The sequence below is a fragment of the Phyllopteryx taeniolatus genome, chromosome 7, assembly GCF_024500385.1.
Source record: "Phyllopteryx taeniolatus isolate TA_2022b chromosome 7, UOR_Ptae_1.2, whole genome shotgun sequence".
In the NCBI taxonomy this organism is placed as follows: domain Eukaryota; kingdom Metazoa; phylum Chordata; class Actinopteri; order Syngnathiformes; family Syngnathidae; genus Phyllopteryx; species Phyllopteryx taeniolatus.
In genome coordinates, this window is record NC_084508.1 from 8667992 (window position 1) to 8685678 (window position 17687).

At 43.6% G+C, this 17687-nt stretch overlaps 1 protein-coding gene across 2 annotated transcripts in view; it reads right to left on the reverse strand.

Moving 5' to 3' along the window:
• Nucleotides 1-17687, reverse strand: part of usp24 (ubiquitin specific peptidase 24) — a 44132-nt gene that overhangs the window by 13301 nt on the left and 13144 nt on the right. The window contains exons 8-41 of one of the 2 annotated variants that reach the window (XM_061778807.1): nucleotides 16940-17005; nucleotides 16314-16388; nucleotides 15935-16093; nucleotides 15751-15865; nucleotides 14968-15071; nucleotides 14776-14883; nucleotides 14602-14697; nucleotides 13743-13904; nucleotides 12155-12238; nucleotides 11444-11551; nucleotides 9879-10028; nucleotides 9661-9792; nucleotides 8445-8556; nucleotides 8295-8371; nucleotides 8053-8193; nucleotides 7870-7923; nucleotides 7653-7768; nucleotides 7509-7575; nucleotides 6866-6976; nucleotides 6683-6781; nucleotides 6229-6402; nucleotides 6059-6144; nucleotides 5667-5775; nucleotides 5242-5403; nucleotides 4820-4917; nucleotides 4441-4536; nucleotides 4144-4366; nucleotides 3768-3930; nucleotides 3244-3405; nucleotides 3088-3158; nucleotides 2050-2210; nucleotides 1908-1969; nucleotides 836-1027; nucleotides 101-215 (exon numbers count right to left, since the gene is read on the reverse strand). In XM_061778807.1, coding sequence (XP_061634791.1) covers nucleotides 101-215; nucleotides 836-1027; nucleotides 1908-1969; nucleotides 2050-2210; nucleotides 3088-3158; nucleotides 3244-3405; nucleotides 3768-3930; nucleotides 4144-4366; nucleotides 4441-4536; nucleotides 4820-4917; nucleotides 5242-5403; nucleotides 5667-5775; nucleotides 6059-6144; nucleotides 6229-6402; nucleotides 6683-6781; nucleotides 6866-6976; nucleotides 7509-7575; nucleotides 7653-7768; nucleotides 7870-7923; nucleotides 8053-8193; nucleotides 8295-8371; nucleotides 8445-8556; nucleotides 9661-9792; nucleotides 9879-10028; nucleotides 11444-11551; nucleotides 12155-12238; nucleotides 13743-13904; nucleotides 14602-14697; nucleotides 14776-14883; nucleotides 14968-15071; nucleotides 15751-15865; nucleotides 15935-16093; nucleotides 16314-16388; nucleotides 16940-17005 — 4010 coding nt within the window. The remainder of the gene's footprint in view (nucleotides 1-100; nucleotides 216-835; nucleotides 1028-1907; nucleotides 1970-2049; nucleotides 2211-3087; nucleotides 3159-3243; nucleotides 3406-3767; nucleotides 3931-4143; nucleotides 4367-4440; nucleotides 4537-4819; nucleotides 4918-5241; nucleotides 5404-5666; nucleotides 5776-6058; nucleotides 6145-6228; nucleotides 6403-6682; nucleotides 6782-6865; nucleotides 6977-7508; nucleotides 7576-7652; nucleotides 7769-7869; nucleotides 7924-8052; nucleotides 8194-8294; nucleotides 8372-8444; nucleotides 8557-9660; nucleotides 9793-9878; nucleotides 10029-11443; nucleotides 11552-12154; nucleotides 12239-13742; nucleotides 13905-14601; nucleotides 14698-14775; nucleotides 14884-14967; nucleotides 15072-15750; nucleotides 15866-15934; nucleotides 16094-16313; nucleotides 16389-16939; nucleotides 17006-17687) is intronic. The other variant, XM_061778808.1, reaches the window with a different exon arrangement.

Here is a 17687-nt window from a genome sequence, read left to right on the forward strand (position 1 = left end):
TTCTCTCTCTCCTAATCAAAGTCCGCAAGGGCCTGATTCCCTGAGTCTAAAAGATAATCCTGACCAATTATTACGTGGTGTGCTTGATTTAACGCCTTACTTGGGGTGGAAATCGTGGCTGGGGGCCGGGGAGGCGGTGGAGTTGGAGGTGTTGATGATGATGCGTGACGCTCGGAACAGGAAGTCATCCAACAGCTGTTGGATCAGCGACGACCCTGCGGAGAGAGCCAGGCCTGGTCATGTGACGCACAAATCGTAAAATAAGCAATTTTATATATACAGTTAACAATGTTGCACATATTAAACTGGTAAATTATGAAAAAAAGTATTCATTCCTTAAAATCTATTATGATATGCACTAAAAAAAAAATGACCTACACATTGGATTTATTTCTTTTTTTAACATCATCTACAAATGACCTGGCACATCTGGTTGTCTAAAACCCTTTGTTCAGCCTGAATCCTGACATTTAGGACAATTGTATGCTATTTAGTGACCTTTCCGACCCCTCTAGTATCTTAAAAAAAATCAGCAACATTCTAAAAAAAAAAAACAACAAGCACTGATGAGCACCATATTCTAGTGACTTTTAGTAGTGCTATTGGAGACCTCTGGAAACGGAGACTCTCTCCAGAGCAGGACATGTCTGCAAATGAATGGCCAATAGGCAGATTAAAAATGTATTGGCAGTTTAATTTCAGTTTGGGAAAGGCTCTTGTGCCCCACAAAGCAAGGTCCACAATAAAATAATACAGGCAACTCCTGTATTGTCCTCCATTTTCATTTCCTCTGTCACAGTGAACAGTCCTGTTACTTTTGTCCATGTATACTTACCGAGGTGTTCCTTCTCCTTGCCGCAAAGGGAGAGCAAGGTCTTGATGAGTCGCAGGTGTCCTGCCAGGAGGATGTTGTCTGCCTCACTGGTCTCCATCTCCGAGCTCCAGCTGGGCTCGAAATTGTCCAGCCAAGAGATTTCATCCTCCAGCATGGTAGCGGTGATCACTTGTGATGCCTCCATTTCCGAAGCTGCATGGGGTAAGCGGAAGGGTGGCGAAGGACAACGTTAAGGTATCGGAATAGCCTTAACGGGCAACCTTTTTCAATCTGCGGTCTTGAACACATTCAACCTCCGTTTGCCACGCGGCTATCTATGTTCCTGACCCAGCTGCAATATGTGAAAAACCGTGATATAGAGAAAAACACATAAAAAAATAGTTTTACCGCTACCACATGATTTAAAGTCATTCAAACTTATTTAAACACCATTGCCAACACATTTGAATACAAAAGAAAATAAACTAGTAAAATGTATATAAAACACTGAACATATTTGATTGTCTTTAGACATAAGCCTTTAAGAGGTGGGGCCTGGTGGGTTGCCTCTCACATCTGCGTGTGAGCGCCTGGGCGTGAGCTGTGGTCAACAGCAGCACCTGCTCATTGTGTTTGTGTTTTACTCTTCTCCCATAGTTGAAAAGATCGCCAAATGTGGCTCTACTTTCCCACGTGTGAAGGCATTCCAGTAAACATACAGTGAAAGCCCGCATATTTGCGGTTCCTCTCCTCTCCTCCATTAGTTGTGCTGAGGCCGAAGGGGTCTGCTTAGGCGCCATCTGATGGCATCTTGTTTCCAAACAACTATGTTGAACTGAGGTGAGGGGCTTCATTTACGCCATAGTTTTGTCAAACAGAAAAAAGTGCTTTGCCAAGTGTCAAGTACTTGCAATTTCTTTCTTCTAGTCAGCTCCTGCAGTTTACTGCACCGTAAAATCCCATAAAAAAAGGGTTTCTTAACAAATCTGTGATATAGCGGAAGAGCGAACAATGAACCACGACATAGCGGGGGAACACTGTGTCTACTTTCTGTTCCCTGTCAGAATGTAGAGTCAATGACTTTTAAGCTTACTTGTCAGATCATCCAGTAGCTGGCATCGCAGGTCAAAGTACTCCGTGCACTGGGACAGCAATCTGACGGTTAAATCAAATCGATATGAGCGTCTTACACCGTTTTCATGACTTTCGGACTTCTTTCGTTTCCTCAGACTTACCTCTGGTTGACTCCCCTCATAACCGACGTGGGGCTCCACAGTGGCAGCTGAGCGGTGAGGATGACCGACAGCAGGAACAAGTTGGGTTTCTGCACGTCGGCGAAGCCCGACGTGTCCGACTGGCTCAGAGTGTACAGCTGGTCACAGGCCACACGGCGGATCTGAGCGAGGCGAGAGACGAAAGAGCCAAGTAAAGACTCACTTGCAACGGAAATAAGGTTTGATGCTAGTGCTTCCAAACCGTTATTGAGCCAAGGCACATGTTAGAAACATCTCAGAGTACACCACCAAACAAAAACTTCACAAAAAGTATACTGAAATAAAGATGATCTTGAAACCTGGGGTGTTTTAGTTCAACTAAAAGTTATTATTCATTTTTATTCTTGTCTTTTTTTGTATTAATAGTAAGTTATTATTAAGTGTGGTCCAAAGAGACAGAAGGAGGCGCGCCATGGGTTTTTCAACGTCACAACTGGTTTCATGTTTCTTTTTCCTTTTTTTAATAGAATATTTTTAGAATGATGTTGTTTTTACTGCTGAATTTCCCCTCTTGGGATCAATAAAGAATATCTTATTCTGTTCTATGAATGGCAACAGCTGTTCACACAGGTTCAATTGTACCTTCTGCCATCTAGTGGATGAGCATTTACATGTTCTGCCTGTCACTACATGTCACTAGCATAGATAGACGAACAAAGCAGAGAATATAATTTTTGGACCAATTAAGTGAAATGGGAGAATTTTGCAATACACACCTGATGCTCTCAGTGGTTGGGAATCACTGTTTGAAGGGGGTGGAAAATGTACTTTCCAATGGCTTTTATACAATTGGTTGGGTATCTGGAGTGCCAACACACCCACCAAGTGGAAAATTAAACAACTGAGTAAATCTTTTGATGTCTGCCCATTTCTGAAAATGTATCTGATTGAGCAGTTTAGTACTTCACAGACATTCTATCTATCTATTAAGATGCCTGGGAATTAATGGTTTTAAATTGTGAAAAAAATCATGACATATCTCCTTGAAATGCAGCTTACCTCTCCACTGGGAGATCCCAGCAGCACATCAATAATGAAGTCGTTGACACAGGGCAGGTTGTAAAAAGAGGCTGTAGAGAGAAAACAAGCATATGCGACAACATTAGAAAGCAACAAATATAATCACAGGTGTGTGACTTGTGGCTCGATTCTTACACAGCTGCTGACAGCGTAGCTGCAAGCAGGTGACCAGGAGCGACAGAGCCTCGCGGGCGATGATGGTGTCTTTTATGGAGACGCTTTGCTGCCGGACGCAGATGCCGGCGTGCAGTGCGGTTGGCGTCGTCTCTCCCTCGCTGCTGGAGCTGCAATTACTTCCTGCATATCAAATATTCATTCCTACTTTGTCAGTATTGTGACATAAGGCATTCTTTAACATTTTCCTTTTGAATAACTACTGAAGAATCCGGCGACTTTTTACAGTGTTTCTGGAGATTTGTGAGATTATCTCCAGAGCAGTGGATATTTACCACTCCCATCTCCAGTTTACTAATGCATGGCCACATGTGCGAATCCACCACTGGCTAAATAACCATTTAGGCAGATAACAAATGATTTGCCTGGTTGTTTATTTTCACACTTAATAGGCAGGTGCTCCAGCGACCCAACTATTTGTTTCTCAGCCATTCAAAAGTCTAATTTCCTAAAACTTTGCATCTACCAACAACACCATCTCTCACCTGTGCTACTGACTCTGGTGCGTACTCCCTGAGATAGAAATGAGCCGTGGGTCTCCCTGATGGGCTGCGGGCTGCCTACAAGATCCAGTCTCCCTGCCGCCGCTGCCCAGGTCAGTCGCATGAAACAGGCCACGGTGGAGGTGAAGTCGCCCACCTCCATGGTCTACACCAGAAAGGGAGCACAGATGTTGAAGCTTAAAATGTGCTACAATTATAGTTATATTGTTTGCAATGTGTTGCTGAAAGAGGACTACACACATTCAGATCTACATCGTTACGTGTGCAGTGTGTTGTGCTGGACATCTGAAGTTGCTTACGCTATATGAGCAGTAAGCATACACATTTCAAAAATCGGTATGCGTCTACCCCGCTTTACCTGAATAGCCACACGGGCAGCGGGTATGATCTCCTCCACTCTGATGGATGAGCGCTCAGACAGCGACATCTGCCTGTAGGAGGACTTCTCCGGCGTCGCACAGAGAGAGAGTTGGCGTCCAGTGCCGGGTCTGTTGCGGAACGGGCGGGACGACAGTGCCTCTCCGTCCCGGATTACATCATCATCCAGCGCCATGGGCATGCTCTGGCCAACCAGAAGGAACCTGCCATCAGAAAACAGTTGAGCATGGGAGATCCAATTCTTTGTGATCTCTGTGCGTTTGACAGTGTTATGCACCTGGCCAACTGAAGGCAGATGGAGTAGACGCCTTGTCGGGTCTCATAGTCCACTTCTGACGGGATGGAGTCTCTTTGCATAACATTCACCACCAGACTGCAAGAGAAAAGAGAGACAGACTACTATTAGGGGAAAAACAAAACATACTTGTATAGGGGGTCCTCGGATTTTCATCTTTGGCAGTTGGGTCTGGATGGTGTTTCACTGCAGTATAATTATGACTGTACAACTGCATTAGCATAGGTTAGTGATCGACTATGCCGCGTTATGAATTCCATACAAATTCAGGTTACATTGCCGCTGAAGGATTGGAACTCTGTCGTAATCTGAGGACCCCCCTGTATTAAGTATTTTCATATGGATGCTGTATGTGTCATACCTGAGGCCTCCTGCTTTGAGGAAGTTGTCACAGAAGGACTTGCTGCTGGTTTTCGCCATCTCGTCATCAGAAGTGGGCATGAGTTTTGAACTTAGCACCTGAGGTGCAAATGGCAAACAGTGAGCATCTTAGTTGGTTAAATATACAGACATTAGGTACACTTGCAGAATATAATAACATCCACTACAAGAGCTGCTGCTAATGGAACAACATGTTATGGTTGTAGTTTGCAGTGCAGAGAGGTGTTTTGCAGTTTCCTCTTACAAGTAAATATAAAGTATAAGAAATGAGAGTGTCAATCAAAACTGAACATAATAATAAATAAACTTCATCAAGTCATTTTTTTTTAACACAGCTCTTGCATCATTACATTGTGCAGTGGCACCTTAGGTTGAAGCTGGTTTTCAAATGTGTCTAAGTACCTCCAGATTGTACAGCACTCGAAAGGTGGACATGCCCGGGGCCGAAGACCTGAATAAGGACTCCAGGATGGACGCGGCGCTGGGCTGGGGCTGGTGCTGCTGCTTGGAGGCCATGGATGGTGAGCGAGAGCCCGTTCCCTGGCCGAGGGTGAATAGTGTTTTCTACAAAACAGAATAAGAGTAAGGAGTAGAAGGAGTCTGGATGCCCTGTGGCACCATGCTCCCTCACAGAGTTCAGTCTTGGTAGAACGACAGACATCATTATGTGTGTGTGGTGTGCCGTTTTCTTGAGAACACCACGCAGTAAAAAATTCAATAAAAGACATTTCCTTGTCATTTGTGGGGTCTCTCAAATGTAAAAAAAATCAGTCAAGGTGTTGAAATCATGACACGTGCCCCCCGCTTTCGGAAGTGACTGACTGTACCTGATGGCTCCACACGCTGGATTCTTTAGGGACAAAGTTGTCGAGAGCGTCCTGCACCTCGGGATCCGTTGGGATCAGGAGGAGCAGCTTTCTCACACGCAGTGTGATCCTGGGAGGAGAGAAAACACATTTTCTTGTCAGTCGACCTGAGCTCTCAGGTATTTGAACACAAACGGTGCAACAATACTGTGCAAACAGACCATATACCAATATTCACAGGCATATATTCATTATCCACTGTCAACTAGGATTACGGTGTCACTTAGCTGTGAAACTTCTCACTTGTGTGTGTATATAGGACTGTATCGTACTGCCTCCAGTCGCAAAGGCGTGCACAACAGAAAGAGGATTAATGGTATTTGTGTTTAGTATTTAGTTTTTTTGTTTTTTACCTGGTTTCATCCAAGTTAGCAAGCTGGTAAAGCATCTCAAACACGTTGCACACCAGCGCCATCACAACACCGGGCAGGGACTTCTCCTTATGAGAGACAATCACACATACATGAGAACCAAAACAAAGTGTGGAATATGAAACCTCCTCTACTGATCCTGCAGACCATACCTGCTCCAGGGCATAGGCGGAGTTGAAGACAGCCGAGCTGGAGCTGCTGGAGGCGGAGGCCGACGATTCGGAGCTGCCCGAAGGCGTGCCGGTGCCCGAGCTCTTCACAGTCAGGCTCTGCTCGTCGCTAAAGCCGAGCTGGGACAGCAGTTTCTGGTCCCGATTCATGGTCAACTAACACGAGGTGAAGGGACAGCGGAGGGATCGAATGAGAGAAAAAATAAAAATAAAAACAGGGATGTTGCTCAAGGTGGTGTTTCCCCTGCCACTCCGTAGACCCTTTAGGCCAAATGGATAAGACAACTTAGAATAGACATTGGCTTCAGGGGAAACACATGACTGGGAGAGGAGTACAATACTTTAATGAGGGAGTGACAGATAAAAATAGTTTATTTCAACAAAAAAAAAACAAGAGGAACACAGAGCTCCTATAATCGACAATACGGACACGTACCACACTATCATTGGCAAAGATCTGGACATTATCCACCGGGCAGCTCAAGTGCTCGGATATCTTCCACCGGATGCTTCCTATCGTTTCATTACTGTGGGTCTGCAGGGACAAAAAGAGACATTTCGCCTGGAGGTACTAATCGATAAAACGTGTGGAGGGCACAGGGGGAAGCCATTACAGTACCTCAAAGGTGAACGTGTCTTTGGTTGACTCGTAGGTGATGTGAAGCGTGACAGGGTGTCCATTGAACGAAGCCCCATGAGGTAGAATAGTGCGTGGAACAGAGTACATATCCTGTAAATGGAGATGAAACGCTTTACAGAAAAAAAACACGATGAATAATTGAAATGGCTCGTATTGCACACTAACATTTTAATGATCATTCATTCTGTATTTAGTGTAATGTGCTGCTCACGCACTCCCTAACGACCGAGCGTCAAGTCAAGTCGAGAGACTTTTGTTCCCCCGCTCCCCAAAGTGATGAGTTGAAAATTCCATCAACTTTTTCTCATGTTAGTGGAGAGGAGTTTTAAAGAAGTAGAAAACAGGCGCTGCAAACACCGCTTTGCCAAGAACTGGATAGAAGTTTTTGAGTTGACAAAAAGTCTTCAAAAGATTGACTATAGCCAACTTAAATTTGGGAATTAGAGCCTTGTGAATATTGTCTGCGGAAAAGGCAGCTTGAAATCTTCCGATAACTGCGCTTTCTTAAAAGTGGCACTTATCTTTTAATGCGTGCAACCTGATTTGTGAGTATGTAGTTTCTGTCTAAATATAGTCTATTCGTTGACCAAAATCTATTAGAATTGAAAAACATGGGGCCTACCTCTATAGTGATTACATAGCGTTCAGCCAACAGCAGCAGTCTTTCTATTATGACCAGCTTAGTGGATCTGGAGAAGAACACAGCCCGCTGTAAAATGGACCAAGATCTAATCCTGACAATAACCAGGCTTTTCCTAAATTGTACCTGGAAGGTGATTGTACAGACGTGGCCACCGTGGGCATGGCAGTGGCCGTCAACATCTTTGTGGCTCGAGTAACAGCGTGCGTCAAAGTAGGCCCACCCAAGGCAGAACTGGCTGCCTGATATCCACGCAAAAAAAATGTGTTTTGAGAAAAAAAGAAGAAGAATACAATTTGAAAAAGCACAATCAGTTGTAATAGCAGCGCAGCGTACCACTCACCTCTAGTCTCTTGTAACAATCGGCAATAAATTTCTTGTGCAAAGATACTGAATCCTGCAAGGAAGAGAAATTGATGTTGATCAAGAGACGGAGTTTCAGTGAGGCTTTAACAGGCGAGCAATGAATGAAGATATCCTAGACCTTCCTTTACTCTGAACATAGAAGAGAGATATTTGCACTAACCTTCTTCATCTTGGGGTTGAGATTAGTGTAGCTGTAGGTGATAATAAGATGGATTGCTTCATTGGCTATCTCTTCATCAGGGGTTTCCATGGCGATACGCCAGATAAAGTCCATCCCTGACAGGTCGAGGCGTTCAACACACTGAAACCACACCGTTTTACAACATTGAGGATAGATCGCTGCTTATTTATTTATTTATGGAACACAACATAAATGTGATAAATGCTCGAGTCGAGACGGACCAGCTGAGTTCCTTGGCGTTTTAGTCGATGATCACACAGATTGACGTTCTCAAAGAAGGTCTTAAACAGATTGAAACCTTGAGGGACACATAACGACGTTAGGAGGTGCATCAAATACTCAATTATGAGGTCAATAAAAGCACGCCTGACCGTTCATGGTGATCTCATAAGGCTCCAGTTTCAGTATCTTCTCCTTGAAGAGCTGCTGCTGAACATCGCTCTCAAGATCATGCTGGCCTTTGGTGAACCACTCGAAACACATCTGTAATAGAAAATGGGAATAATGCGATCAAGGCTAGGAATTGAATCGCATAATCCTTCTATTAAGTACAGTAAATAAGGTTAATGTGCAGATAAGAAAAAAACAACAACATATATATTTACTTCCTACGTGAATCTAGAAAGGCATGAGTACAGGTGATTGCAAACGGCTTCTTAGATTTCATTTTCCCAAAGTTTGCATGAGTGGATGAAAACACAATGTAAGTGTAGCTGCTCACCCTAGTGGGGAAGATGACAAACTACAGTTCCCTCAACGTTTCAATTCTTGTGCTGGAGCCTATCCCAGCTATCATCGGGCAGGAGGCGGGGTACCCCCTGAACTGGTTGCCAGCCAATCGCAGGGCACTTTAGAGTCTTCAATTAACCTACCATGCATGTTTTTGGGGATGTGGGAGGAAACCGGAGCGCCCGAAGAAAACCCACGTCGGCACGGGGAGAACATGCAAACTCCACACAGGCGGGGCTGGGGATTGAACCCCGGTCCTCAGTCAGTGAGGCAGACGCTCTAATCAGTCGTCCACTGTGCCACCATCTGCCTAGAATATAGTCAATTTGTTCCCGCCCCATATTTACATGATCCATCCATTTTCAACACTGCTTATCCCGGTTAGGCTCCCAGGGCGCTGAAGCCTACCCCAGCTGACTTGTGGCGAAAGGCAGACTACGCCCTGAACTGGTCGCCAGTCAGTCGCAGTCATTCACCCAAGAAAAATGACACAGACAAGAGTTTTCGACCGCAATGAACGGTGAGGCTAAATTCTTCTCTCTTTTTCTTTGTATTTTATTATACGTCATTTGGATGGATAAATGTCTGCCACTCACAGGTTAGTCTTGGTACTACAACAAACATCTGTTTTGCAGGAGACGATTGTTGGTGGAGATTTGGTTATTTGTGTGGTGTGCTGTGTTGGTCATCCCGAGTACACCACATACTAAGAGCGCAGCAAGACGACAACCATTTTAAAGCAACGGGCTAATGTTTGACGTGATCAGCATGTGCCACCACCATCACCAAAGACAGAAAGAAAGAGAGAGAGAGAGAGAGACGCTCCCAAACACTGCATTTGCATAACAGTCTGCATACCTCACGGTCCAGTTCACAAACATCTGGGCCGGACACCAGGCACTCCCAGATCTCTTTGGCCCTGTTCCAGACCAGGTAGAGGCTGGCCTCCTGGAGGAAGAAGGCCAGGAAGCGCAGGTGGCCATCCAGATACTGAAAGTAGAGGGGATAGCGGGTCCCAAAATAAGTACAGTTGTGGGAACTATGTCGAACTAAGACAAATAAAAGCACAGATGAACCTCCTGGTATGTGTATCTTCCGTCCACCATGGTGGAGCCTGACAGGCAACCGTTTCCTGCTGCGGTCACCGCAAGTCGATGGCAGCAAACGAGGGAACCCGTGATCAGCTTGACAATCTCGAAGTTCTTCTTCAGGTCCTGGATGATGCTCTGTGGGAAGGAATGGTGTGGCAGTAAATATTTGTATTTTGATTATTATTATTCTTATTTTTTTTTTTTAGCTCTTTGTCTCTAGCATCACTTTGGGTCTATTTAGGAAACTTGTTGGAATAGACTAAACGTCAATGCTAGCTAGAATTACATGAATTTAATCAAATGTTTGTGTTAACTGCATAATTAACTGCTGTGTTTGTTTCTTAGCGACAATGTTCACTCAATGTTTAATCACCCAAAAATGTAAATTGTCTTTTTTTAATTAACATTACAAGGAAAAAAATAAGGCCAGTAGAATACATTTGTGACTAATTTAAAAAAAGATTTTTTTTTCGAGATTGCCAAACAGGTCGATTCGACCCGCAACATAACAGGAGGATTAAATGTCACATTCGGCGTAATTCCACTTTTCTTGATTCAACACTGTTGCCATGCATCATTAGAGACAGCTGAAATGGCAAATATGGACACTCGGAGCTTATCGTCACAGTTTTTCGCGGAATGCAGCATTATTATGCGCTTTCTGGGACAGATTCTTTTTGGGCTTCTTGCTGGTTAAAACGTCCTTACACTTAATGGATTATAGCGCCTCCTGCTGCATTAACGTGTGCTCTGGAACAGTGTTTACCAACCTTTATCCAGCCAAGGCTCATATTTTACACGAGAAAATTGTAATGATATAATGGAATTAACAGTCGCCTGCATTTTCTTAAAATGGTCTATATTAATTACCAAACACTATAATCCCAAACCACTTTAATATCATTTCAAACTAATTTGACAACATTACCCTTAAAAAATAATAATACAGATGATGAGAGAGAGAGAAAAAAAAAACACACTGGAAGTGCACATGTACTTACATGTACACATGTAATTCTTCTAAAAACACAGGCTGAACTTAGCTCCTCCCAGAAATACAAAGCTTGTCTCCCAGTCGAGATATATTCAACATGCTTTCTTGTCACCAATGTACTCTTGTCTGATTACACAGTGCTTTGTTGCAATCTTGGGGTATTTCAGAAAGAACAAAAAATGCAAATAGGTGATCCCCCCCCCCCCCAGCAAATATCTGGGGATAGGTTCTGCGGAAAACCCCGAATAAGTGAATTTGTGAATAGTGAAGCGCAAGTATGTGGGGAATTACAATTACGCTACACTGACAAGATGATGTGTGGTAGAAGTGGAAGAGCATTTCATTTTTTTCCCCCCTTTCACTATAACGTCGCTAGCAACGATGAACAAAAAAACATTTGTTGTAAATAAATAATTTTCGGTCAAATTAATTTACCACGGCACACCAGATGTTCTCTCACGACTAATATGCCACGGTTATATAGCCTGCGAAGCAATGGGTTTACAACTGGCTGTAAGATTTTTATAAAACTGAGCACATGATGACTATGTGTTACCTTGTCTTGTTTCTGGTAGGTCTGCTTGATGAAGGAGCGGGTGATCTCGTGCAACTGACGGAGAGCGGGTACCACCCAAACCGCCTGAGGGCTGCTCGGCTGGGAAGCCTGTCATGTACACGCACACGCACACGCACGAACAAAGACCCAGCAGACCATCAGAGGAGCACAGTGTAAATAGTGAATGAAGGAACACAAACTACAAAACCTAAGGACTGTGATGGCCTTTAAAATCATTGCATCTTAGTTCCGAACATGCTCGGTTTGCCATCACTGACCTTGCATTTTCGTAGCGAGTTCCATGTCAGGAAGCGAATCAGAGCCATGGATGACAATTTGCACTTAGAACACAAAAGCTAAAATTTTGTCGCAGATCCACGGCTCTGATTGGACTCCTCTTTGCAAACGTGCGAGCACACCCACCATAAACTGACCACTCATCCAGCGCATAACTACTGGACCTTTATCCAATTCAGCAGCCTCTTCCCAAAAGGCCAGATATCAACACCGCTGCGTAATCATTAGCAAGTGCCAAACCCAAGATTAACATACACCTGGTTGAGTTCGCTCAGATTACAATCAAAGGTGAAAGCCCGCTCTCGACGACCCTCCGCGGTGATTGGTTGGTAGGCGTGAAGCAGCAAGATTGAAGACAAGAGAAGTCGGTGGAATTTAACAGGTAAAAAAAGAAAATCGGGCATCTTCTCTTACTTTCACTGACACAGATTTCCTCTTTCCCCAAGAGCCAGTGAGAAAAGAACTTTGAGTGTCACTGCCTTTTTGGTCCTCTTGAGTCTGGACAGCACACATTTCATTTGAGCTGGGTCACACAAAGTATGATGACATCATCGCATTCAGCAAGACACTCGGAGGCTTTACTGCATTTTGTGCGGCAACATGCGCAGGCATGATAAACAGCAGACCACGAGGAATAGGCGTAATATTCAATTAATTGATGTGCCGCAAATTGTCAAATCTTTGACTAAGTTGCCTGGGTCGGGCGTTTTCAGGAGAGGGTTAGGGTTATTTGTGTTTGGCGACGTATGAGCTGCATGCGCCTGATACATGAATCATCCACACACTAACTGACAAGTGTAATTTGGCGGCTTGGTGGTGAAGTGCTGCCTCCACAATGGAAAATACACTGGAACTGGGACTACACGGGAACCAGTTTTTTCTTCAGACCATCAGCTGCTCGTTTAAGGCCTCTTTATACTCCCCCGACTGCGCCCGCATCGAATCACGTGACCGACGCATTTGGCCACGTGGCCCCTACGCGTCACTTGACGCGCACACGGCAAAAATTGTTGCTGCGCGTAGAATGCCGCAGAGATCATCTCTTGTGATTGGTCCGTTTTAGTCACATGCTGTGATGACGTACTCAGCGTTCCCCTTGGTTCCACATACCACCTACGCCGCTGCCCTCTTGATCGATTTTGCAGCATAATTAAACGTATCATCTTGTCATCTAGGTCCATTTGTTCGAGCAGACACTGTTCCACGGTCGCCATTGTTGTTGCTTTGTTCCTTATTATTGAAAGGAAAAGGAAAAACGGCGACTGGAAATGGCCCAAAAATGCAGAGGAAACGCCAACCTGTGGCGTCCTAGCCAATACCGGCCGTAGCGACACCACCGACTTGGAGGAGAACTGCAGTACATTTTCAAAACCGTGCGTGGGTCGCGCTCGAGTATAAAGGCAAACTACACGCGGGATCGCCGCAGTGACGTCAGCGCGGTCGCTGCCCGTGCGAGTATAAAGAAGCCTTTACTCCCAACACACTGGCTCTGCCCCGGTAGTCATGGTAACAAAAGCTGAATGGCCACGCTGTAGGGGGGTGAGGGTGAACAGAGTCTCGCTTCCATGAGACAGGACCAACAACTCAAAAGGGCAGGCTTTGAGGATGAGAAGAATACTATAATTGTAATAATTGGGGTATCGTATTGAAAGGATACCAGTCCACCCAATCATTGCCTGTTTATAATCTTTTCTTTGATCTTTGGAAAAGTCCAATATTCCAATTATAAAAAAACATTTAACAGTCGTGTGTATGCTTGAGCCTCTCACAGATCACGCCATAAAGAAACAGAAACGCAGTTAACAGGGACGTGCCACCTTCAGATGAAAGCGGTCGCAAGCAGCTGAAGAAACGGAATGCTCGCTGTAAAACCGTCGAACCAGTTGAACCTTGAGCCGCCTCAAATTTATTATCATAATACAAATAAAAAAAATTGCACAATAAGAGAGTATAGTTAAAGAAATGTCAAGCAGGAAAGAAAACACAGCCGCTCCTTGCCCACCTTCTTGATGTCCTCGATGCATTTGATGATGTAGTTGCGCTTGACGGTCTCCTTGACAGCGTAGGCGTCGCTCAAGATCCCCAGGTGCTCCTCTAGCGCCTGCTGTACCAGACTGGTAGGCAGCGTGGGGAGGTGCGCCAGCTCCCACAACACCTCCAGCACCTGAACGCAACGCACATGCACACAATAGTACATCAGGCTGGATTCATGCTGCATGGTTTAAGTGACAATTGTGATTTTTTTTCTGTCATGGCAGTGAAAATTGGAAAAAATAAGGAAGATATCGTCAGAACAGATATCTGCCAATGCGACTGCAAAATGAAAGTACAGATGGCATATACTGTACCCCATCAATGCCAGCAAAAAACAGTGAACCCCTTTAGATTGGGGGATACATTCCAAACCCACCCGCGGTCAATGTCTGCGATATAGTGAGACCGTATTTATATATTTTTTTTTAAAAAGTCTCTCCCACATGGTTTAGATACATTTAAACTGATTATTATGCATTTTTAAAAGTATTATAATAGCGCCTGTTCTCACTACCTTCCAGTCAAAAAATGGGAGACTATCATATAACATCACTTTTAGCAAACAAAAAGACTTGCTTGCACAGTCCTACAAATAAGAGGCAAAGCGTGCTGAGCTTGAAGCTTTTTGTCAAAAATAGCTGTAAAAATTTGTAAAAAGAACATTTCGAGCTATAGCGGGAGCAGAAACGATGAACTGTGACATAGCGAGAGAACACTGTAGGTATGAGATCAGATCTGTAAGCCTAGCCTGAAACATGCAGTTGATACAGGCTGCTCACGCTTGAGTCCATCTGCTTCACTGATGCAAAGACAGATGTGCGACTCACCTTGCCAGTGGTGCTTTCAGAGCGTGCCTCCCTGCCGATCCTCCCGATCAGACTGAGCAGCTTCTGCCTGACGCGATCGCTCTCGACCTCCCAGCTCTGAATGACAGTCACACATATTTTAGTCGAAGGATGATGTTATTTACTCGACGCAACTCATCCTCCGGTGTCGCCGACCTTCTGTATGAGCACAAAAAGGTGGGTGAGCTGATCGAAGCTGAACTTGACCGCGGCGGCGGCGATGATTGTGTGAATGTTTTCGATCACAGTTGACGACTGGCCGGCCTGAATTGCAAACACACAGTAAGATGTACGGTGTGTGCCCATATTGGATTCAAACACAAGTCGGTGTTAACACAAGATGTTAACCTGTATCCTCCAGATCTTGGAGAGTTCATCCAGCGAGAGTTTACTTCCCAGCAGTTCAATGATTCCCTTTATTCTCTCACAGTACTGCGCTTGGTCAATATTGCCTGTAATGACCACAAGGAATAATTACAACCTTTGACTCGGCTATTTCGATCCCCTCCATCTCATTTGTCAACAAAAGGCTTTGAATATGTTAAGAGAGACACAAACAATGCAAACACCACTCACTTATGTGATTCAAAAATGTTGTTTTTGGGGGGCTGGAATAGATGAATGGCGTTTTAACTTGCTTCAATGGAGAAAAAAAATGGCTGTACAAATTTATGACTTTTTTCCACATAAGCGACATTTTTTTCATAGCGCGGGGGGGGGTGCTTGGTTTTTGATGATCCAACATTTGGTTTGGATGTTACGAACAGCCTGCAATGAACTGGTTTATGCAAAGGCGTAAGAATATGTGGCCATTTGGCACAAGATCACTTACCGCTGTACTGAGAATTTTTCATTTGATTGTTTTATATTTAAGTGTTTTTCAAACAAATACAAAAAAAAGATATTGGGCTTTCGGGTGAAATTTCAGGACAAACGTAAAGTGCAACATTGACTGGTGAAATGAATTTGTGTATTTACTGTAATGAGGAGTTTACTACTGCATTAGTGTAGGTTAGTGACAGACCACAGCTCATTCCGACTTGCCTATAAAAGACCCTTGTATTGGATCTTATTAGACTGCAAACTGTACATAATGCTTTGGCCATTACTGTTGATGATTGCACTTCTTACCCTCCAAAGCTATTGACAGGACGGAGTTCTCCACAAGCCAGTCTAGTAGCTTATCCGTATCGATGGCATTCTTCACAGTCTTTGCCACCGTGCTCTCTTCTATTAACTTTGTCACCTGCAAGACAACAAGCGAGGTTAGAAATACTGCACAACGAAGCATAAAAAGGTGTTTGCGGTGGCTCACCTCTTTGAGGGAGTTCATTTTGGTGGAGAAATGGGGGGTTTTGAGCATGCGCAGCAGCGTGTCGAGCCGCAGGTCATCCACCACCGTGACCATGTCCCTCTGGAACTTCATACACAGCAGCTTGATGGCCGACAACAGGTCAGGGATGCTCACCAGCCGCTACGGTTTAACCACAAACGATCGTTACAGCCTTACTATAATACTACTTGTACTCCATATCCTTTATTTCAGTAGAGGAGAAAACTCTACATCATAAATGAAAAAGGTTGTTCCACTCGAGGCGGTGTTGAAATTGAAAACAGACTTTTGTATGTTGGCCAAGCCTCCTCGATATCTCATTAGTCAATCACATTTGGGTGGAAAATACACAAAACACTACCTTGTCTTTGAGGTCCTTTTCCTCCAGGTTCTGTACATATGTGATCATCTTATGGATGACTGGATCAAGCATAGGCTGGAACACATGCATGAAAAAAAAAAAAAAAAAAAAAAAAAAAAAACAAGCAATTTAGTTCAATAAATAAATAAATAAATACAGCACCATACGTATGAGTGACATAAACAGTAAATCAAGAATAACTACAAATGAATGGTTATATAACAAAACCTCCACTTGCATGTATATTATGTACCATGAAATTTGCCCAACAAATTAATCAGGGACCAGTAATAAATTCATGTCTAATCTCAAGAAAATGGAAGTGATCCATACAAAATTGTGACGATGAATCCAATGTATCCCTTCTAGGTTACCACAGCTATACAAAGCCTCTCAATAAATTAGATTACATTTTACAGATTCATTGCACAGTGAGTAAAACCTTTCGTAATCTTTTTCAATTTTGATTCACTGATTCAAGAAATTAGAATATTAGGCCTGCATAAGAAACAATCGAAATGATTTTTGAAAAGTATTTTCATGATATTTACTAGTGAAATATAGTGGATGTTTTCTATGATATTCCAATTTATTGAAATGCACCTGTACATGACATGACAGCTTACCTGGACAAGACTGGAGTTGAGGTATTCGGCACAAACGCCCAGAGGCTGGACCAGAGCGGACACATACTGTGGTACACAAAAACAAGACTTTCTAGTAGCCTGTCAATCATTTTTAGAGGTTAGCCATTTGTTTAGCTACCAAACGCCAAGAAGAAAATGAAACCAAATCATTAAAAATCAGTTTTTGACTACAGTGGTGCCTTGAAATACAAGATTTTCAAGATATGAGGCACTGCTTGGACGATATGGGCACTGTACGGTGGCAGCAGTTTGACAGATAGTGAACAATTCTTAAAAAAGTGACGCTTTCAGCTGTTTATTGCCACTTCCAGTTAATTTACTGTCAAACTAAACAAAAACCAAAGACAATTACACCTTGTGTATTTAAAACAACCACACAACCTTGCCGTAAAAGTACACTACCTTAATGCTAACACACAATGGAAAACATCTGACAGGTTAACAATTATCTTCTGTATCGCTGTCTTATAACCCTTTAAGGAACGGATATATTCACACAAATGGTGGATCAACAAATGTAGACAGACAACATTACAATATTCAGAGGCATATATTCTTTAACCTCTGTAAAGAATGATTAATATTACTGCGGCTTAGTAAGGAGCTGAGAACGGCTTCATGTACAGTATATCCGGATGTTTATATTATAACGCACCCAGGTGTCCAGAGCACACACACCAGAAGTTCTTGATTAAGTTGAAGCAAAAAAATGTGGCAAAAACTGTTT